The sequence below is a fragment of the Micropterus salmoides genome, unplaced genomic scaffold (assembly GCF_014851395.1).
Source record: "Micropterus salmoides isolate LMB-PRFRI ecotype aquatic unplaced genomic scaffold, ASM1485139v1 Ms_hic_scaffold_5, whole genome shotgun sequence".
Lineage (NCBI taxonomy): Eukaryota > Metazoa > Chordata > Actinopteri > Centrarchiformes > Centrarchidae > Micropterus > Micropterus salmoides.
Window position 1 is genome coordinate 12,833,497 of NW_024044237.1, and position 19,273 is coordinate 12,852,769.

General features: G+C 42.3%; 1 protein-coding gene across 1 annotated transcript; it reads right to left on the bottom strand.

Annotated features, from left to right (window-relative positions):
* Positions 1-2,329: 2,329 nt before the first annotated feature.
* Positions 2,330-4,167, bottom strand: nkx2.5 (NK2 homeobox 5). Its single transcript, XM_038699800.1, has 2 exons — positions 3,575-4,167; positions 2,330-2,943 (listed from the first exon to the last, which is right to left on the bottom strand). Exons 1-2 carry the CDS (start codon positions 3,936-3,938, stop codon positions 2,330-2,332), a joined length of 978 nt encoding a protein of 325 aa, XP_038555728.1. The 5' UTR covers positions 3,939-4,167.
* Positions 4,168-19,273: the final 15,106 nt, after the last annotated feature.

Consider the following 19,273-nt stretch of genomic DNA (forward strand, 5'->3'; position numbering starts at 1 on the left):
AGATGTACTGTATAATTACTGTAAGGTGTAATTTCATTTTAGCATTATAATGTCGAAATGCTATTTTCTGGGAATAAAATATTGAAATGGCTTTTAACTGTGATACGACTGAAGACCAACTGCAGTTTGCATGCCTCTAGCTGGGTAATCAGAGTGGCGCTTGTATATGTGCACGTCAAATTGTCCCAGTGTTCAGTTAGCGTGAAAACCAGGGGGAAAAAACTATTCAATGAAAGAGTGTGCACACTTCCCTCCTTCTCTGCCCCCGTGAGCTTGGCTCTGGTCTGCAGCAGAGCAGAAAAGTCCAGAAAAGCAGTGGTGGTGATCACACTGTCAGAGATAGAGCAGCATGCATCCCTGCCTTTCTTCAGATAAGACCCGGAAAAGCAGATTATTCTGACCCGTTTCCCTCTGCCTTTCCAGTGTGGGTGGTGGGTGAGGGGGAATATTTTTAGGTTTGTGTGGCGCTGTTATCTGACGTTGCCTTTTCAACACCTTGGAGGAGAGGGTGGCCAGAGGAGCTACATGACCTTGCTACCCTTTCTGCAATTGCCTGCCGTTGCCATTTTGTTTAATAAATGTAAATGTTGTCAGTACTGATTATCAATAAATGCAAAGTTTTCTGGCTTGATGTTTCACATGTTTCTGTGGGTGTATTGTTTAAAATGAGACAGAAGACTACGGGACATGTGTGGAGAGACCTGAGAGATGCCTAAGCATCTCTTACTCATGTAAAGTGGTTGCAGTTGGGCAGAGCCCGCTCCTAGCCTCTTCATAAAATTGCACACTTAGACAAGCGCTTTGGCTCTCTGTCAAGCAAATTGGACTATTCTTGCATTTAGCACCATGATAGTGTCAATCAAGTTTTTTGATTTATATCAGGACAAGTGGACTGGGGTCTCAGGGGAGCGTACACGGCACCAAGCTGATGGTGCGAACACAGGAACCACAGTCTCTGCAACTCCACATTCATATAGTTATTTTTACAACTGAAGGGAGCTCTTTAGTTATTTATCTCACTGTTACATCCATATGTCCAGTTAAACTTTTGTCAGTTTAAAAATCTCAAATAAAACACAATAATAACTTTACCAAACAAAGAAAGTTTCAAAGAGAGAGTCTTTAATAATTAAGTACACTGTCCAAAACTAGATCTTGGGTCAGGTGACATCATGAATTTGTCCTCATATTTACAAGTAGGCCTACAGAGAAAAGGTTGTTGACTTTCATGATGGATTTTGAAAGATTGTATAGAAAATGTATTTCACACTATCGTAAATGTTAATCAGAACATTTGTTGTTCAGTAAAATAAAAAAATTAAAACATGCATTTCCTGGTCAGTAGAACCTGATTTAAAAACTTTTAATGCAGGTCAAGGTCATGGCTCACAGCCTATCCTCATATGTCCCAGCAACTATTAAACGTGTGTGGAGTGTACTGTGGCTGACAGCAGGCTGTAAAATGTGTAAACGTTTAACAACCTTTTAACCTTGTTTAAGCATATTGAGGGAAGCTTCCTAACAGCCACTTGAACATTTTAACCAGACACAAACCATATGAGGCTTGTACAGATGTTGGGGCTCCTGTATGTGGATCTCCTGTAGCAGTTCAACCAGTATGTGACCAGGAGGTATAGATTATATACTGTCACAATCATAGTTCACTATGACATTTAGCCTATATTCTGTAGACTTGTTCCAAGTGTATTTTTTTTAACGATTTAGAGATTGATAACCAGTGCCAATTATTTTATTAAGCAATGTTAAGTAATTTCGATTAAATAGTTGCATGTCAGCAATATTAACAAGTAACAATAATAATAATACATAGAATTAATCATTTCCATAGCTAAATAGTTGAAATTAGGTCGTTTTTTTTTTTTTATAGTTTCCCAATAAAAATACTGGTAAAAATATTTATTATTTATTTATATAACAATCCACTTCGCGGCGTGGTGTCAAAAAATAAAAAGACTAAAATAAAAAAAATAGAAATGTTCGGGCATATTTAAACATTAACAAATAAATAGGGCCTATTTAAACATAAACAAATAACATTTAAAGAATTGTGGTTGCAATTTGCTTTTTCTTTTTTGTTTTTGTTTTTTCGCTGAAATTACGTGTCTGTGTGCTAATGTCACGAAAATAAATAAATGTAGGCTATTCAGACAAAAACTGGTGCTGAAAACAAAAACAACAAACTATCTAAAGAAAGTTATTAAATATAAGAGAAGTTACACAAACTCCGCAAAGTCTTGACACATTTAAAAATGCATGCAATCAGAAAACAACCCCGTTAAATTGAATAAGTATAACACGGGTATTTTGTCTACCATGTCCTAATGCCATGTAACGAAGACACCCCATTACTGGAGGAAAATGTGTTCTGGACATTATTTAGGTCCCCTACCCCAAAGTTCATGTAATTCCCGTTGTTGGAGGATCCCTGCATAGTTTGCATTGTGGCTGCAGGATAATTACATGCATAGTTTGTGTTGCAGCCGGGGCTGGTGTAGTTACTGAAAGCTGGATAGTTGTTGTAAGTGAAATGGTTGATGTGACCCATACTGTAGGAGGGGTTGTAGGTGGTTGAGTCTGCCGCCAGGCAAGGCTTCCCATCTCGCACCAGCACCGGCACCGACACCCTCCTGGGCGGCGGCAGAGACACCATCTCCAAGCTCTGGTCCTGCCTTTGCCGTTTGCACTTGTACCTCCTGTTCTGGAACCAGATCTTAACCTGGGTCGGGGTGAGTTTGAGCACGCCGGCCAGGTGGTCTCTCTCGGGGGCGGACAGGTACCTCTGCTGCTTGAAGCGACGCTCCAGCTCGTACACCTGCGCCTGGGAGAAGAGGACACGCGGCTTCCTGCGTCTTCGAGTCTTGGGTCGGTCCGAATCCTCGGGTTTTATGTCCAACACGGGCACGGTCGGAGGACTGAACTCCTCTGATTACACCAGACAGAAAGACATGGATGAAAATATATCTATGTCCGAAATATTGTGACTTCTTAACAGAGGGCAAATGGATGTTCATTTCAGAGTTCATCATTAGGTTTATTTTTCAACTAGGCCTACTGACAACGCAATAATAATGATGATAGGCTAATAATAATAATAGCCTTACATTACATAACTATGATGTATCATGTTTAGCCTATGGTTCATTTTATTGTGCGAATTCTCCCAAGGCTGGTGATTCAATTCCCTTAGCCACCTATGATGCATTCAGTGTAAGCTTTGGAAAAAAGACGCATGTAATTTACACGATTTACACCAGTCTGATGTCCTGTTTGCCAATGCAACTTTTGCAGTCTTGACATTGATTCTTTCCCTCTTACATTTCATAAATCTTAAATGGGTTATGTCTAACAGGCCTACAAGAAAATGCAGACCATCGACTCAACTTAAACCCCAAAAAATCCAAAGCCTGTATCCAGTGTAAAAGTGTTTTCTTATATTAATGCGTATTGCTTTTTGGAGCATCTGTTGCGTTTAGCACAAATCATAGAACATGACCCTGCGGGCCTCACTTTGCACAGGCCTGCGAAATAAAACGAGGTCCTCTCATCAACTCACCTTTTCTACGTTTCCCCTCAAACGCGTCTGATTTCCCATCCTTAACTACATCCATCTGCATAAGTGATTTCCCATAAAAGGTAGTAGCAAAGTTGAATGCATTGCCTCTGCAGGCTCTGGACTCGTGGAGGTCTTCTCCAAACAGCGAGGCGGCGGCGGCTGCGGCGGCTGCGGAGGACGACATGTCCCGGAGAGGCTCCTGCTTCAGGCGGGCCAGCATACAGGAGGAGGAGGAGGTCGACACGGTGCAGCAGTCCATACGAGAAGAGACGTCCAGGGAAGACACCATAACGTCATGACTCTGCTCCAAGTTTAATATATCCTTTACAGAGAAGGGAGTGGACGTGCTGGGGCTGGGAAACATTGCCAAGAACTCAAAAAGAAACCTATTAACCTGTCATGTGGAGGTAACAGAAGTCAACAAACTTGCTCTCCTTCCTGGTAATATTTACTGGCTTTAAGTATTAGGTTGGTGTAGCAGACTGATCTTGAGTGAAGTTTGCATTTTGAATGTTAACTCTGTCTCCAAACTTTTTTCTCCCTCTTACTCCCGGTGACGCAGGGAGGAGGGAGGGGGGGAGCCAGTGGGACCCTCTGGATGGAGCCACTGATACACCCATTTCGTTACGTAAAGTGATGTCTGGTAGCTTATGCCGGGGCTGATGTGGCTCAGAGGCCTATATGTGTGCAATCATACCCGACCTACACCAGCCCAGACCTTATTACTGTCTTTCCAAAGCGAATTAAATTGTTAGAAAAGTTTTCTTGATTCTGCTGGCAAAATATTCTCCCTCGGTTTGGGATAGTATTGATTTATAAAGTTCACAAATTAAGTGAAACTAAATGTTAGATGGAAGGTTTTCAGTGTTGCAGTAGGCCTAAGTGGTTGCGCACAGTGCAAAAGCCTTTCCAGTTATGGGCGGATGTTCCCACGAATAATCAAGTTCCAAGAGAAATAATTTATCTGACGTAAATCGAAATTGTAGAATAACTAATAATAAGGAGCCAAACTTGCATTATTGAGGCTCCTGAGATGAATTAGGTCAATGTTTCTGAAAAGCCTGATCGTGCGCGTGGGTGTGTTTGGGGTGTCGGCCCGTCCCCTCATCCAACGGGAAACGGAGCAGACAACAGGTTGGGCCCCTGAACACGGAACCTGAAACCAGGAGCGACACACTCTGCTGTCTGCCCCCAAGAGATTCTGGAGCCACTGTCTGCGTTATCAGGGCGTGATAACAGATGACAACAAACCTGCACAAACACCCCCCACACACACTCCCACCCACGCTGCAGGCCAGTTTATCCTAAAGATGTGTCCTATATGACACCCACATTTTAACCAATAAACAGTCCCATTTTTATTGTTTTTTAATGTTGCTATTTCAATGTTTTTTTCTTCAACTCCTAGACAAGCAATCGGCTTTGAGTGTCATTGAGCAGGGCACTCCTCTTACTTCCAGGTGTGAAATCTATAGGATAGGTAAAGGAGATGCTGTCAATTAAACATGCAGTCAGTTATTTATAGATTAACAATAACAAAGTACAAATCATCTCGCCGGATAGCAGTAAAATGGAGACAACTGTGCGCAATGACGCATAACCTCCACGTGTTTCCCCCAGCGCGGTTGGCACTAAACCTGCTATTAATGCCTGTGGAGACGGTCACAGGAGACAGACAGTATTATCGTTTGTTTTATCTTCAGCGTTTAGCACAGCCACGGGGTAAATGGGTCCCCCTGTCTCCGACCCAGCGATGGTGTTTATAGTTTTAAAGACTATTTGTGCGCCTCGCGAGCTGATGAATGGCCGTAAAATCTTTCTCAGGCGCAGTGAGAGTCAACAATGGCTCGGATCTTGCTGTAATAATTGGCGAAATAAAGTAAACGCACGGAGGAGGGGTGTGGGGTGGGGGCACAAGACAGGGGGAACATGTTTTCGTCATGATTGATGATTTCCACGTCCCCTGCGCATGTTCGACTGTAATGTTTCCGTGTGTTCTGTCATTAACTGCAAAAAAGAAAATAAAAATTAAAACGAGTTATCTTATATTTAGTAAGTCATCCACCAAATTAAATAGCCTACTTATTCAGTTCTACTAGATGGTACACCATTGAGTCAACTGTAAATTGAACATGACAGGTCTGGCATGTGTTTCATATCCCTAATGCTTCGTCCTGCAGCAGCCCTGGGGTCCCCTTTGACCTGTCTTTCTGCAGCACATCTCCAACTCAGATAAAGCTTCAGATAAGGTTGCTTAAAAACTTCCGCTGCACGAACGTGTGGGTATTTTGAGGGTTGCGTGTCGGAGTGAGGAGCCACTCCGTGTGTGTGTGTGTGTGTACGTGTGTGTGTGAGTGGATGTGTCTGCGTGTGTGTGTGTGTGTGTGTGTCTCAAATTAAATTGTTTGTCTCTTGCCTAAACGTTCCTGGTGGCGCACATCGCAGCCTTAAAATGGGCTGGTATTCGCTGTCCTGGAGGCCTTTTGGTGATTTAGATCCATTAACTGTTTAGTGATTATACTAAGTAGGAAGCAAACTCGTCAGCATATAATCCAGTTAAGAATGTCATAATAAACGTTTTACACTTTCCCCACAAAAGCTGGTTAGCGTGTCAGCGGGTTGCAGTGGTGGACAAAGTAGCCTAGGCCTCTCCACAACTTTGTGGTGATATCTTAATTCCTGCTTTCAAAACTTTTTGTATGCTAAAGTATACAAGTTGTAAAATGTTGAGTTAGCCTACTTATTCTGAAGAGTGGCATCCATAATGTTGGATTATGGATGCCTCAAAATGTTGAAGTAGTACAAGACTTGAGTACAGTTATTTTAATTAAACCCCTGACCTGATACAGTGTTGAGAAGCTTAAAGGAAAAAAACATCTGACACATCCAACTATAAAAAACCCAGAAGATTAAAAACATTAGAAAGGAAACCTGTGAACATAGCAAATTATATGTAAATGTTCACATATAAATACACATGAACACATCCGACATGTACTTTTATATACACACACACAAAGTGTACAAGCCTATATATAAACATGCATATACATGTGGATATACAGTATATACAAAAACACTTACATACAAACATACATATAAACACCACTGTACATAAATATATACACAGACATAAAAAATTATGTTCATGCATATGGAAATAAAATAATGTATAAAAGAATAAAAACAATACATTGGATTTTAATAAAATATTTTTACTTTGCAAATTAAGAAAGAGAAAGTGAGATTCAGGAATAGAATTTTAAATGAGGACCTCTAGTGAACTCGCCAAGGCCCCTCGAAAGTCTCCAGGCTCGAAAAGAAAAAGCTCATTCCCGATGCTTTTCATCTGGGACCTGCGGGCAGCCAGAAGGGCCTGTTTGAGGGTCTTACAACACAAGATCTATGATGCTGAAATCTTTAAGAACTCTAAACTTCTGACATCTGAAAGCTCTGTTCTTCCGGATATATCAAGAGTCTAGTTGCTGTGTCCACATGAGACAGTTATGTATATAAGACAAAATACCACTGCCTTGTAATCATCTGGAGAAGTAATCAGTGTTGGCTTATTAAGTTTTTGAAGACAGTTTTCCTCTCTGGTGGATAATACGTCTGGACTATATTCTTTTCTGAAAATGCCATCAGACCAATTTGTTATATTTTTCTACAGTGAAGTTTTCAGTTAAATGGAAACTTTTTTTAAATTTAAAGAGACACAAAATAATAATAATAATTTTTACACTAAATCAAACAATAAAAACATACAGTACTAAAAATATTCAACACCAACAAAAAGAGAGAGAATCAAACAATTCAACAAAAATCCATCAATGTAAAGTTAATGCAAACTTGTGGACCAATACAACGCTTCAGGCTGAATATTTACTTTGTCCAACAGTCTAAGTGGGAACTATGTTGAAATACAGCAATCATTAATTAAGAAAATATAATTGAACTTATACTAAAACAATTCAATATGGTAATTAAATCCATTCAGTTATGGGATGTATCTCTTTTGGAATAGTTTGATATGACATAGGATACATTCATGTGGAGAATTTGGCAAGCGACTGAAAATCAGCTTTTTCTAACTTACCATAAATACTGACTGGACTTGAAAATAAATTACCTTCAAATTAAATATAAACCTTTAACTGATTCCCACTGTGGTCACATTGTAACATCAGCTATCACAGCTCTTGTGTGAATCAGCAGACTGGTAGCCTGATACAATGTCAATTCATATCACCACCTGTTTTTCCAGCTCTCTTTTCAAGAGTTCCTTTTTTCCCAGTTCACCTCCTTATTCCCCTGTGTATCAGTTAATGGACAATACTGTCCTATTTGCTTTCAGTCCAAGGTCAGGCCTTGGCATCTACATGTGTCTCCATCTCTGCTGCGCCCTGGATTTTTCATAAAATTAGCAACTGGGTTGCAGATATCATGAACTGACTGATGTGGTTTACAGGCAGATGAGTTAAATCTTTGGCTCCTTGGCCCTCTCCACCACAGTCGTTTGCATTACACCACCACCATGTGGCCATTGCAAGAACACACCCAAACTTTGGCTTTATCCTCTGTCCATTTGCTTTCTTTATGATGAGGACAGTGTAGATTTTTATTATAAGAATGATTATGGTGGAGATGCTGTTGTGGCAAAGATCATTAAGTTGTCAGCACACTGCACCATTTATTGCGTGACATAAGCATCCTCTGATCCGGAGTCAGGTTGTTGTAACTGGAAACTAACCGAATATGGCAGCTATGTCGAGTGCCATCTGTCTGTACGTCATTTGTCTTGTCTGTGATGGAGGGAGCAGCATCCCCTTCATCTACCCTCCATCCCCTGCCTCCTCCCGCCCACCTCCCCACCCCTCACACGCACTTCCCAGGTCATGTTCATAGGCTTGGCAAGGCTTCACACTCTTCTGCTGGGTTCAAGGTGATGTTAAGGCCCCCAGGGGACATAAGAGGATGCTTCTTACTCTGCGCTCCCTTTAGTTTTGTCTACAGCTGAGGTTTGAGGTCAGTGGAAGGATAGTGGTGTATCGTAGCACATGAGCTGATGAATGGATTTTAAGGGACAGGTTGTGCCCTGTTGACATATGCAAACTGGATATGAACCAAGGATTTTAAAGGGGTACTCCAGTGATTTACTATTCAAACGCCTTTGCTCCTCTGATTAGAAATAAGCAAACCAAGACATTCTTCAGGATGGCGGATCAGATCAATTTCCGGGTCACCCGAGAAGCGAGACTGAAGTCTCATGCCCAACACGAGATTTACCCTGATGACATCACCTGGGTTACTTTCAAAAGGTTCCCCCGAGAGCCACAGAAGACATTACACAACTAATACATTGTACAGGCTAACCATGACAAGTGAACTGACCTTAATGTGTAAAATAGGTGGAGTGCACATGTGCAAAGTTCCTCTCAGTAGGCTGCTGTTACATTTCACTGCAACTTGTATACTGTTGCTGTAAATGATTGCACCTCTGAAAAAAAAAATTCTTTAGACCTGCTGGTATTTGACTTGGATTAGTGTTTGTGTCTGCTTGTCCAGGGGCTGCAGAGTACATCTCTTCTCCTTGTATGAGATCAATGTTTTTTGCACATGGTCCCTGACAAATACTTGTGACAAACTGAACTTAACTAAACAAAACTCAGTACGCAAATTGGCCAGAGGAGGGCGGCATCAGACAGTAGTTTACTAACTATATCACAATGATACCTGTGTCTGTCAAAAATGTCTTTTTGGATAGAAGTAACATACAGAGATACACAGAGACATTTTTTCCCATTTGAAACTCTCAGTGGAGATGGAAAATGCTACTCCTGCATTCACAACAGTTCCAGAGACTGACCTACTCATTGTTTCTTAAGTGTGTTTATTTCATCTGTTCATTTGAACTTTTCCAACTTTAAATTATACTTGACTGGTGTATTAGGAGCTATATAATTTCCCCTAACTCTCAGCACTATTTGTAAATATACAGTATAACTCTTGTGTCCTCCTTTGTCCCTCTTTAAATATTGGTTTTCATGATCATGAGCTCATCATACCAGAGTCCTCCTGTGACCCAGGACTGACTGTGTGCCCTGAGGCTTACGGCGTCTCTCCGCGAGCTTGCTTGTGCTGTATCAGCTGCCGTCGCTTTATGGCCCCTAATTCACCCACTCTTCCCTAAGCCCATTTAACATGCTGACTGCTCTGTTTTCCATGCAATTGGAGTTGACCAAGAAATGAGGTAGGAGCATTGCTAACAGGCTAAATGACCAACATTGTAATAAGGCTTGCCGGAGCAGCTTGATTACCACACTTGGCCCAATGGATAATTCATGTGGAGACAATGGCGGTGTGGAAAGAGCACTGGTCTCTGTGCACATCTCCGCACGTCAAAGGATGACACCCATCAGGTCCTGACACATAAACACACACGCATTGTCAGCTGTGACGTACATATACAGTCCTTAAGTCCTTAAGTCCTTGGCATCATTGTGAAAACTGTGCAAAAACTCTGGTGGGACACACACACCCACATAAATACATCATTCAATGACACTGAATCGATTTTCATCACTTCTAATTGTGTGGCAAGTTCTGCAGCATTTAGAGCATCCATCATTGTGTTGCCATCTTGGCACAGAGATTGTGTCTGGACAGATCGGACATTGCTTTATCCAACTTCGGCCCATTATTTTCAGTATTTGACAGTGGACATCAGAGACAGCAACATGATGGCTTGACCCATGTCTTGGGCGCTCACTAAGATGTCTGTTAAGCACGTTAAAACCCAGCTGAGGAATAAAGGAAAATGGGCTAATTAAAACGCACAGCACAGTAAGTGCTTCTCCGCGTGCTGAGCTGAGCCACCAAGTCACCTTAGCAAGCACAGGGATGCATAAGGTTACTGTACGGCCACTCTGTGTGTGTGTGTGTGTGTGTGTGTGTGAGAGAGAGAGAGAGAGAGAGACAGTGTGTTATGTGTGTCCTCTCCCTGTCTTTCCTCACTGCCTGTCTCTCCCTCTCTAATGGGGACAGTATGTGAAGAGAGCTTGTACTCCGTCTGGACCTTTCTAATTGCCCCTGCCACAGAGGCCTGATACAGCAAGACCCTGTGTTCCCAGCAGGTCAGGCGTGTGTGTGTGTGTGTGTGTGTGTGTGTGTGAGTGTGTGTGTGTGAGAGAGAGAGAGAGAGAGAGAGAGGCAAGTGAGAGAGAGGTAGAGAGAGACTTGGGCAGACAGAATCATCACTCAGGTGATGCTCCCTTGGCTCCACCACACACATTCAGGCCCCACATAGAGAACACCATTCATTATGAATATCAGAGCTACGGGAGCAGAGCAGGAGTGGTGGGAAGAGATAGAGAGGGGGAGGGGAAGGTGAAAGAGGAGAGGGCAGGACAGAGAGATGAGCAGAGAAAGCAAGTAGAGTAGTGCAGCACAGGTAGATGATAAGATATTTGTTCCACGATAGCTCAATAAATTCTACAGAAGTAAATTGTGTGTCTTCAACAGCCTGAAGTCCGACTGAGAGACAGCTTCATAGGATGCACACACATGCATACACACATGTATGCAGCTCCATCTTATGCTAGCAAACAATCTTCCTGTAGTCCTAAGGCCTTCTGCTACACTGCCAGGCCAGGTTATGAAATCCACCCAGGGCCAGGTTACAAAAATCGTCTCTGTGGCATCTGCCAGGGAAGGCAGCTCTGTGTTGACAGATGGGCACAGCATTCCTGGGCCTGGGGCCTCACCAGCACACTGCCAGGAGCTGGACTGAAGGAGCCATGGAGAGGCTGACTGGCATTTCTTTACACCTATCTGCTTAATTTCTGTGGCAACCTCGAGGCACGTACGACATGACTTACATTCCCTGAATCCTGTTCCTTCAAACTGACACGCAAGGGCAGTGATGGGTGTTACTGGGGAATGAATAGGGTAGTGATAGGTGTGGATTCATGCATGTGTCTGATTTAATTAAAACTGTACTAAAAGGGAATGGTAGCTACGAGGGTCATCTTGAGTTGGTCACATGTCTTTATTAATTTCCTGTGGTTAAAAATAAGTGTTTTCTAGTGGTTTACCTCCACAGCTGAGGCAGGCTCAGAGTCACGCTGGCCCAGTTATGTGATCTATGTCAAGGCAGGGAAGAAAAGCTCGACCCCTTCCCCCACACCTCATGCTGCTTCCACAGGGATAGTGTTTTACATGCTCAAGGTGAGTGGAATACCAACGCAGCTCCTGTGCTTTAGTCGCTCAGGGTCCCCATCTCTCTGCCCTATCTACCACCGACCACCTGCTCCACCGCCATCCCCTAACCAGGTCACACTAATGAAACCTACATGTGGCACCTTAGCAGCCGCTCAGACAACACACATACAAATAAAACTCTGTGGATTATGAAGGCAAGATATAGCTTTTTAAAAATGTGTTTTCTTTGCAAAGTGAGGCCGTTTCTGGTGTTTTCATGTGAAAGAAATATACAGTACATTCTACTTTGCAATTCAGCAGAGCACTTGGAACACAAATATAGCTTTGGCATGGCTGAACTTAATAGACTGGCATTCTGCAAAACCATGCCACATTCTCCGCAATCACCACTCTTTTACGTCTAGCACTGCATGGACACAATGTTCCAAGACGCAGTGCACGGAGGGTGCCCTGCCAGCTACTCCGACAGTGAGAGATTGCAGTGATTACTCTTAAAGCAATCTCACTATGGACTGATGTATGCACAGGGTCAGTGATGGAGGGGAGGGGAAGAATAGTAACACTGGCAAGTTTCACAAAACAACAAAAAAGACCAGCAAACGTGAGCGAGTCGTTGACCTCAAAATCCATGTTAAGACACGTTGTCCCCATTTGGTCATTATTCTCTTCCAGAGATGAGGTCAGGCTGAAAATCAGCTGAAAACAAAGTGGGATGATAATGGCAACGGTGACGACGGGAGCGAGAGAATGAAAAGGAGAGGGGAAGAGGACATGACATGGTGAAAATGAGAGAGAGAGAGAGAGAGAGAGAGAGAGAGAGAGAGAGAGAGAGAGTGGTGGAACTCACTGCTTGGTGTGAGTGAGCATGGGAAATGCGTGGGACCTCTGGACCATCACTGGCTCCAAGGGAATCTGTTTGGTGACACACACACACAAACATACATATATGCATGGATACACACACACACACACACACACACACACACACACACACACACACACACACAGTGTAGAGCTGTTCATTCACTTCAGCTTGTTCCTCCCAGCAACCCTCCATTTAATGCTTGGCTGCAGCAGACTGAAGTACTCATCTACAGTTTTTGCACACAATGTTTCTATAAAATCTCCACATTTAAGGTATAAAATGTGGTTTACATTTGGGCCACATGTCTTAATCTAAACAATATAAACGAATCGAATGATTCGTCTGTGGTCTCCAGCTGTTAGTGATGCTTCTCACTTGTCAAGGGGGTGATGCAAAAACAGTGCTGCCTATATTGCGCCACCAGAGGGCAAAATCTGGTTAAGAAACTATAATGGAGTGTCTCTCAAGCTCATGTGCATGTACACACAGACACACACGTGCCTACATGCACAGATGCATTCTCCCACAATTCGACACACATACTAGCCTTACTATGTCAACATTTACATTCTTCCACACATGGTAACATATAGTATATATGCAATTCACAGTGAAATCTGTTTTTATGACACATTCTGATGAGTGTAAAGATCTGGATGTATAGCAGGCTTGCAGAGTACAGAATAGCCAACTACAACTGAAATTGCAATGAATGACCCTTAAATCCCAACAAAATATCATGTTTAGGCAGGAAAATGTGATCTAGTGGCCCAGAATTTGATCGCCCCCCAGGATCAACATAGCACAGATAGCTGTCATCTTTGAGCTGTGAGGTCTTGAGGCTCACTCCCCTATGAGCTCACCTCAGGGTAGATTATGGGCCACTGGAGTATGTCTACATTTAAGTCAAACCCTGGCAAGATTCAGTATGATGCGGTCTTTTCTCATGTCTAGGTTATTTTTATGGCAGAGGTGGTGGTGGAGCCCATTGGGAGGTCTGGTTACCCTTTGAAATAAGCCAATACAATCAGATCTCCCTGCAGGTGATACAGGGCGCTGCTCTGTGAATCTAGCTTTGAAGAAGCAAGACTGCAAATGGCGGTTGTGAGCAGCGGCAGCATGTTATTACATAGCATTTACTGTGTGCTGCACATTCGGCTCCATCGAAGCAAGCTGAGTGGCCCACGCCTGCGCATCTTTTTTATGCTACGTTTCATATATGTCTGTGCAGAGGAGTTAGCCATAGGTGGTTTAGGTCAGTTGTTGTCAAGCCCATGCTGAGGACTGAGGGAAACAGAGCCGCTGAGGGCCATGACGTGTGCTGTTACTGCATGCGTGTGCACTTTTATACGGCTTTAATTACAGACTGTGAACACAGACAGACTTGTTTATTCTGCAGCATAGTATACACTGAGGCCTGGTTGGCACCACAAACTCACGTGTCACACACACTTTCACACACACACACACACACACACACACACACACACACACACAGCTTTGTAGTAGTAAAGTATCTATCCTGGACAGCACAGCAGGTTGTACCTGCCAATTGGGTGAGTCACTTGTATTTTATGTCCATTAATTCAGTCATTTGTGGATATCTGAGCGCAGGACATCATCACCAACAGGCAAGATCCTCTGACATTAAAAAGTCTTTTCATCATTTTTGTGATTAATAGCTCACATCTTTTTCTACTTTGCAAGCATTAAGCGATTCAGAGTTTTGCAGAATTATAGTAAACTATCACCACCATAAAGTCGTATTCTAATTCCCTCAGCTTAAACAAACATGCTATTTAAAGGGCATCAGCCTAACATAGGCTGCTTTATTTTGAGTAGACGAAGATGGTATAAATAGACTTTGAGGAGTGCAACAAGCGAATGCTTCATATGAAATGGCTGGCGTTACATCATTGCCTGTGAGACTGAAGTTCTGGAGAGGCGCTGGGCTCTCTGGGCCAGCCATTATGGTTTGTACTAATGTTCTGGTTTCACAATCCAAACATTCTAAGAGCTGTTATTTGCTCTCTTTTTCCCTTTTACTCAGTAATTCTACTTCTTTTTTTCAGCCGAGCAAAGCTGTCAACAGAGAGGAGAAGCAGCTTTAAGTGGGAGAGAAAAGGGTTGGACAAGGAGGAGAGAGAGACGGGAAGACGAGAGCAGGATGGAGAGAAAGAATGAATATTAAAACAAGACAAACGGAATCAACTTTCAAGTTTGTAAACTGTGTCACCTGTGGGGTTATAACAGGCCACGTGTCCGTGAACGTCTTTCCACACATGCATCGTGGTTGTGAGGGTGTACATTTGTCCATGAATGTGCAGAAATAAAAGAAGGTCAATTTGATTAAAGGATCAAAAGAACGGACTGTTTTCCTCCTGAGGTTTGGGCACACTCCTTTCTTCTCAAGCATTCAAACAGCAAGGTGTATCTCTGTACAGACAGTCTGAGGAGGCCACTAGTGAGGCAGCGTCCACCATGTGGTTGGCATACTGCAACTCATCATTACTGTTGGCTTCAGCAGGCGCTACTGAAATTACTTGTATAAGTGAATCAGTGCTGCTGTGAGAAGTTCCAACTGGTAGCTAAATCACAGGACAAACCAACATCTCCCATCAGGCATCTCTCCAGCATTTATCCTCCGTCAGTAAAGAGCCTGCTTTTATTCAAACACAGTATAATGAAGAATAGCTGAATCATCATGTTCTGACACCAGATTTGTGTCTCTAAGTTGGCTCATACTCTATCATTCCATAAGGCATCTGGTAATTGAAAAGAGAAAAAAAACTTTTAATTTTGAAGTGCAGCGATAATGAGATGAAAAAGTAATTTGCGGTGGAGATGTTTATGATGGCTGCCTCTGTGTGTTATATATGAAACAGGGCTGGGATGTGTCCCAGTTGCATTCTATATTCAGTTTTTCTGTTTGACTGCTAAAACCATAAATATATGAATATGGTCTTAGACAGGACTATGGGACACTACTGTCCCACAACGCAATGCACAATTGAAATTAAGAAACTTTGAAAAGACTACAATCTTTCAACAAAACTTTGAAATTGGCACATGGTATTGGACTTCTTAATGGAATAGTTTGACATTTTGGGAAATACACTTATTCGCTTACTTGCAGAAAGTTAGATGAGAAGACTGATACCTCTCTCAGGACTGTACACTAACTATGACTCTACAGGCAGCAACCAATTAGCTTAGCTTAATATAAAAACTGAAAGGTAACAAAACCTGCCTACCTCGAGTTTGTTACTTTACACAAGCTCTCTAGCTTTTTTAGTTTAATAAATAAACTAAACTAAAATACTGAGCCCAGTTCCGTTGCCTGCTCATCTGGCTCCAGTTCTGGTGCCCACTTCTTACTCCTAATTGGACCGCTAAGCTAACTGAGCTAACGGCAGTTACCAGCAGTTATGACCTGATAAGTGATATGCAGCCCCCCATTTTTTGGAGTATGTATTCCACATGTGAACATTAGTCTCAATTCTTACACATTGTACCTTTAAATGGCTGGTTCTCCCTATAACCTCAACACCTCTCCAACAGAGATCAAGAGTTCCATTACCAAATGTTGATGTTATAGACCATGCGCAAATGGATGATTACACAAATGTGTTTCAGTGATTTACTAAATACAGTTTGGACTCACATTGATCATATACTATTTGTCCAGGTGGCTGGGAGTGGGGCTGGTGACCCATCTGGATAGTTGTACCCGTGTGCTTGGGAATCTATTGCGCCAGTGTTACCATTGTGGATGATTAGGAATTGGACTGTTGTTAAGTTGTGGCCATCAGTCAAGTTAACAACTCTGCTGGACACTCAGTGATTGTACAGTCCTCAAAAAAGAAATAGAATGTGATATTTTGACTAATGGTGTGCAAGTTGATGGAAAGTCAAATCACCTATGGTTCATTGAAAAAGTTATTGGACCACAATTTGTTTAAGCTTTGTATTCATGGCAGGTCCCCATCCCAAAGAGAAATTTTGGTTCATTACAAAGACAAATGAACCCAGTGTACTCGCTGTGTTCTTTTCAAGCTGGCATGCTGTTAAACCTAACAACTGGTCTTTCACCGTGTGTTGGGCTGCTAAAGCCTTTTGTCAATGTGCTGCCATTATTTCATTGACACAAGTCATGTTTTCTTAATCTATAATTACTCTGTAATTGCAAACCTTGTGAAATAACAAGGATGGCTCTCTCTACACGCAATTGGTCTGAACTGCTAAACTGTCCCAGCATTTTCTTTATATGTATATATATATATATATATATATATATAATTGAAGTGCAACTGCTGAAGGTCACTGAGAGCATTCTTCGTGCAGATCCACTGGAAAGTCCTGCTACCGTGAATAAAGAGCATTGCATCCAACCTTATATAACATTCCCAGTGGAGTACACACAACAATCAATACATAATCCGTCTCATTAAAAAATAGTAAAGCTTTGGTCATAAGCCAGATTATGGATAGCTCTTTTAGATGCTTGATTGCAGTTTCAGTGAAAACAGCTCTTTAGGTAATCGTCATGCCAATCTCATTACATCCCCTGTGAGAAATTTTGTAAGAGCGAGGAAGAAAGGATAGCAGCGATTAAAGCTTGAAAAAAACAGGTAAATAAGACTGTTGCATATGTCTGCATGTACTTCTCGCTCAGTACGACAAATTAATGAAAGAAAAAGATATGTGGATATGGATAGATAACAAGGGTTGAGGGCTTAGTGTTTCTCTGTTATCATTCCTCAAGCAAGGCACTGTAGCCTAGGACATCCAACACAGGGCACATGCTGCAAGAGGCACCGAGGGAGTGCCTGGCATGGTTGGCATGGTTGGCATGGTGCCGTGGCCTGTGCTGCCTGGTGCATGCCACTCATTTCTGTGTAAAGCTGAAGCTGTCGCCACATAGACAGCTGGTTGTGAGCTGCAGAGCTCTGCAAGAGCGCAGACCACCACATCCTTTTGCAATAATCAGAATCAATAAGTTGGTGCATAATACCCATAGATCCCTATCAGTTTACTGACAAAGACATTTGTCTGGAGACCATGAAACTGACCTTAGACCAGCGCCTGGAAACAAAATGACACCCTCCGGCGTTCCACAGCAGTGCAACAGGACCCTGTCCTGAGTTAGATGAGTCTGCTTTCAATCAGCACACATCAGGCTGTATATCAGGTCTAATTAGTGAATGTGGGCCTGCAGAACAGAGCTTGGTGTGAGACATGAGCTTTCCGTGCACTGCAAGCTCTCCCCCGCACGGCACAGCCAGACCTCGTGCCTATAGTGCTTGCATTGCGTGGGATGTGACGCACAACTTTTATGGGCTCGCTATTTCTCATCTTAACAGCACATGTGTCACAGTCTGAATAAGATTCCACAACAATTGGATCAAAAACATGAAGCACGCCCGCCCTCGCGCATACGCTGTGGTGCTCATCAGTGCCAAACGTCTTACAAGAGCGGCTGGATTTAGGCCTTGAAAAGATAACAGAGGGCTGTAGGGAAGGGAAGTTGTGGGGAAAAGTTAGAATGATACAGTTTGGTTAGAAGTGTGAGTATAATACTAAGGGGTAGTTATTTGTATGAATAACATGATAAACATCTTTGCGCACAAATGAACACATAGTAATTCATCATTCTTTACGCAACAGTTATGGTTAGTTTTCATGGTATATTTGCTATATTTATTATTTGATAAAGTAATTTCAATATGCTGCTTAATTTTGTTTTCACAGTTTTGTTTAAACCAAAATGCACACTTAAAGTTGTACTAATCAATAGTTTTATCTTAAAAATGGATCTACTGATTATGTGTATTATATTATGCACATATTTGTAGTGACAAACCCATAGAGAAATATGACCCGACTCTGGCCCGCAACTTAACGGTTTCGGATTCAGTCGCAACACTCTCACCAACCCATGTTTCTTGTTCCAGTAGGCAGATGTTTTCTGTGAAAATGCCCTAATAAACCAACTGTACAGTACCGGCCAAGCTGGCCAAACGGCTGACAGACAAAGTTAGTCACAAGCTGAGGTGAACATATTGGAGCATTTAGCAGCATAAGAAGATATCTTCCCCTGGAGTCGGTGGAGACAGAAACAGAGCTAAAAGGAGAGTGAATATTAGTCATGTGTTCAGCAGGTGGTTAGAATAAGGACTCCAAATGAAAGCTTATTTTGGTGTCTGTCTGCTCAATATGTATATAAAAAATTGTTTGCTAAGATTGTGTACGATTACAACTTCATAAGTGGATCACATGTCAATAATGTGTTTACTGCTTGTTGTGCTGCCGCCATTGTCCTAAAAAAGAAGAGAAGAATGCAGATTTAAGGCCTTTATATAAAAATGATGAGAAAGCTTTAGTGTTGATATCAGATTATGATCTATGAACTCTTTTACTGGCACACTGCTGCCTTTTAAAGCACATTTCTGCCACCAATGTCTGTGTGTGGAATTGCATGAAACTGAGCGATGTCACATGGCCCCTTTCAAACACCAAAAACGCCAAAATGCCAAAATATGTACATATCAAAGTGAAATACCGGCCTTGCTAGCATATGATGACATGTTTCCAAATACAGCAAGAAGCAGTAG

Excerpts from the sequence above, each read along its gene's own strand:
- nkx2.5 (XM_038699800.1), bottom strand. The coding sequence starts at position 3,938 with ATGTTTCCCAGCCCCAGCACGTCCACTCCCTTCTCTGTAAAGGATATA. Across the intron at positions 2,944-3,574 it reads TGAGGGGAAACGTAGAAAAG|AGGAGTTCAGTCCTCCGACC; the intron begins GTGAGTTGATGA and ends TGGTGTAATCAG.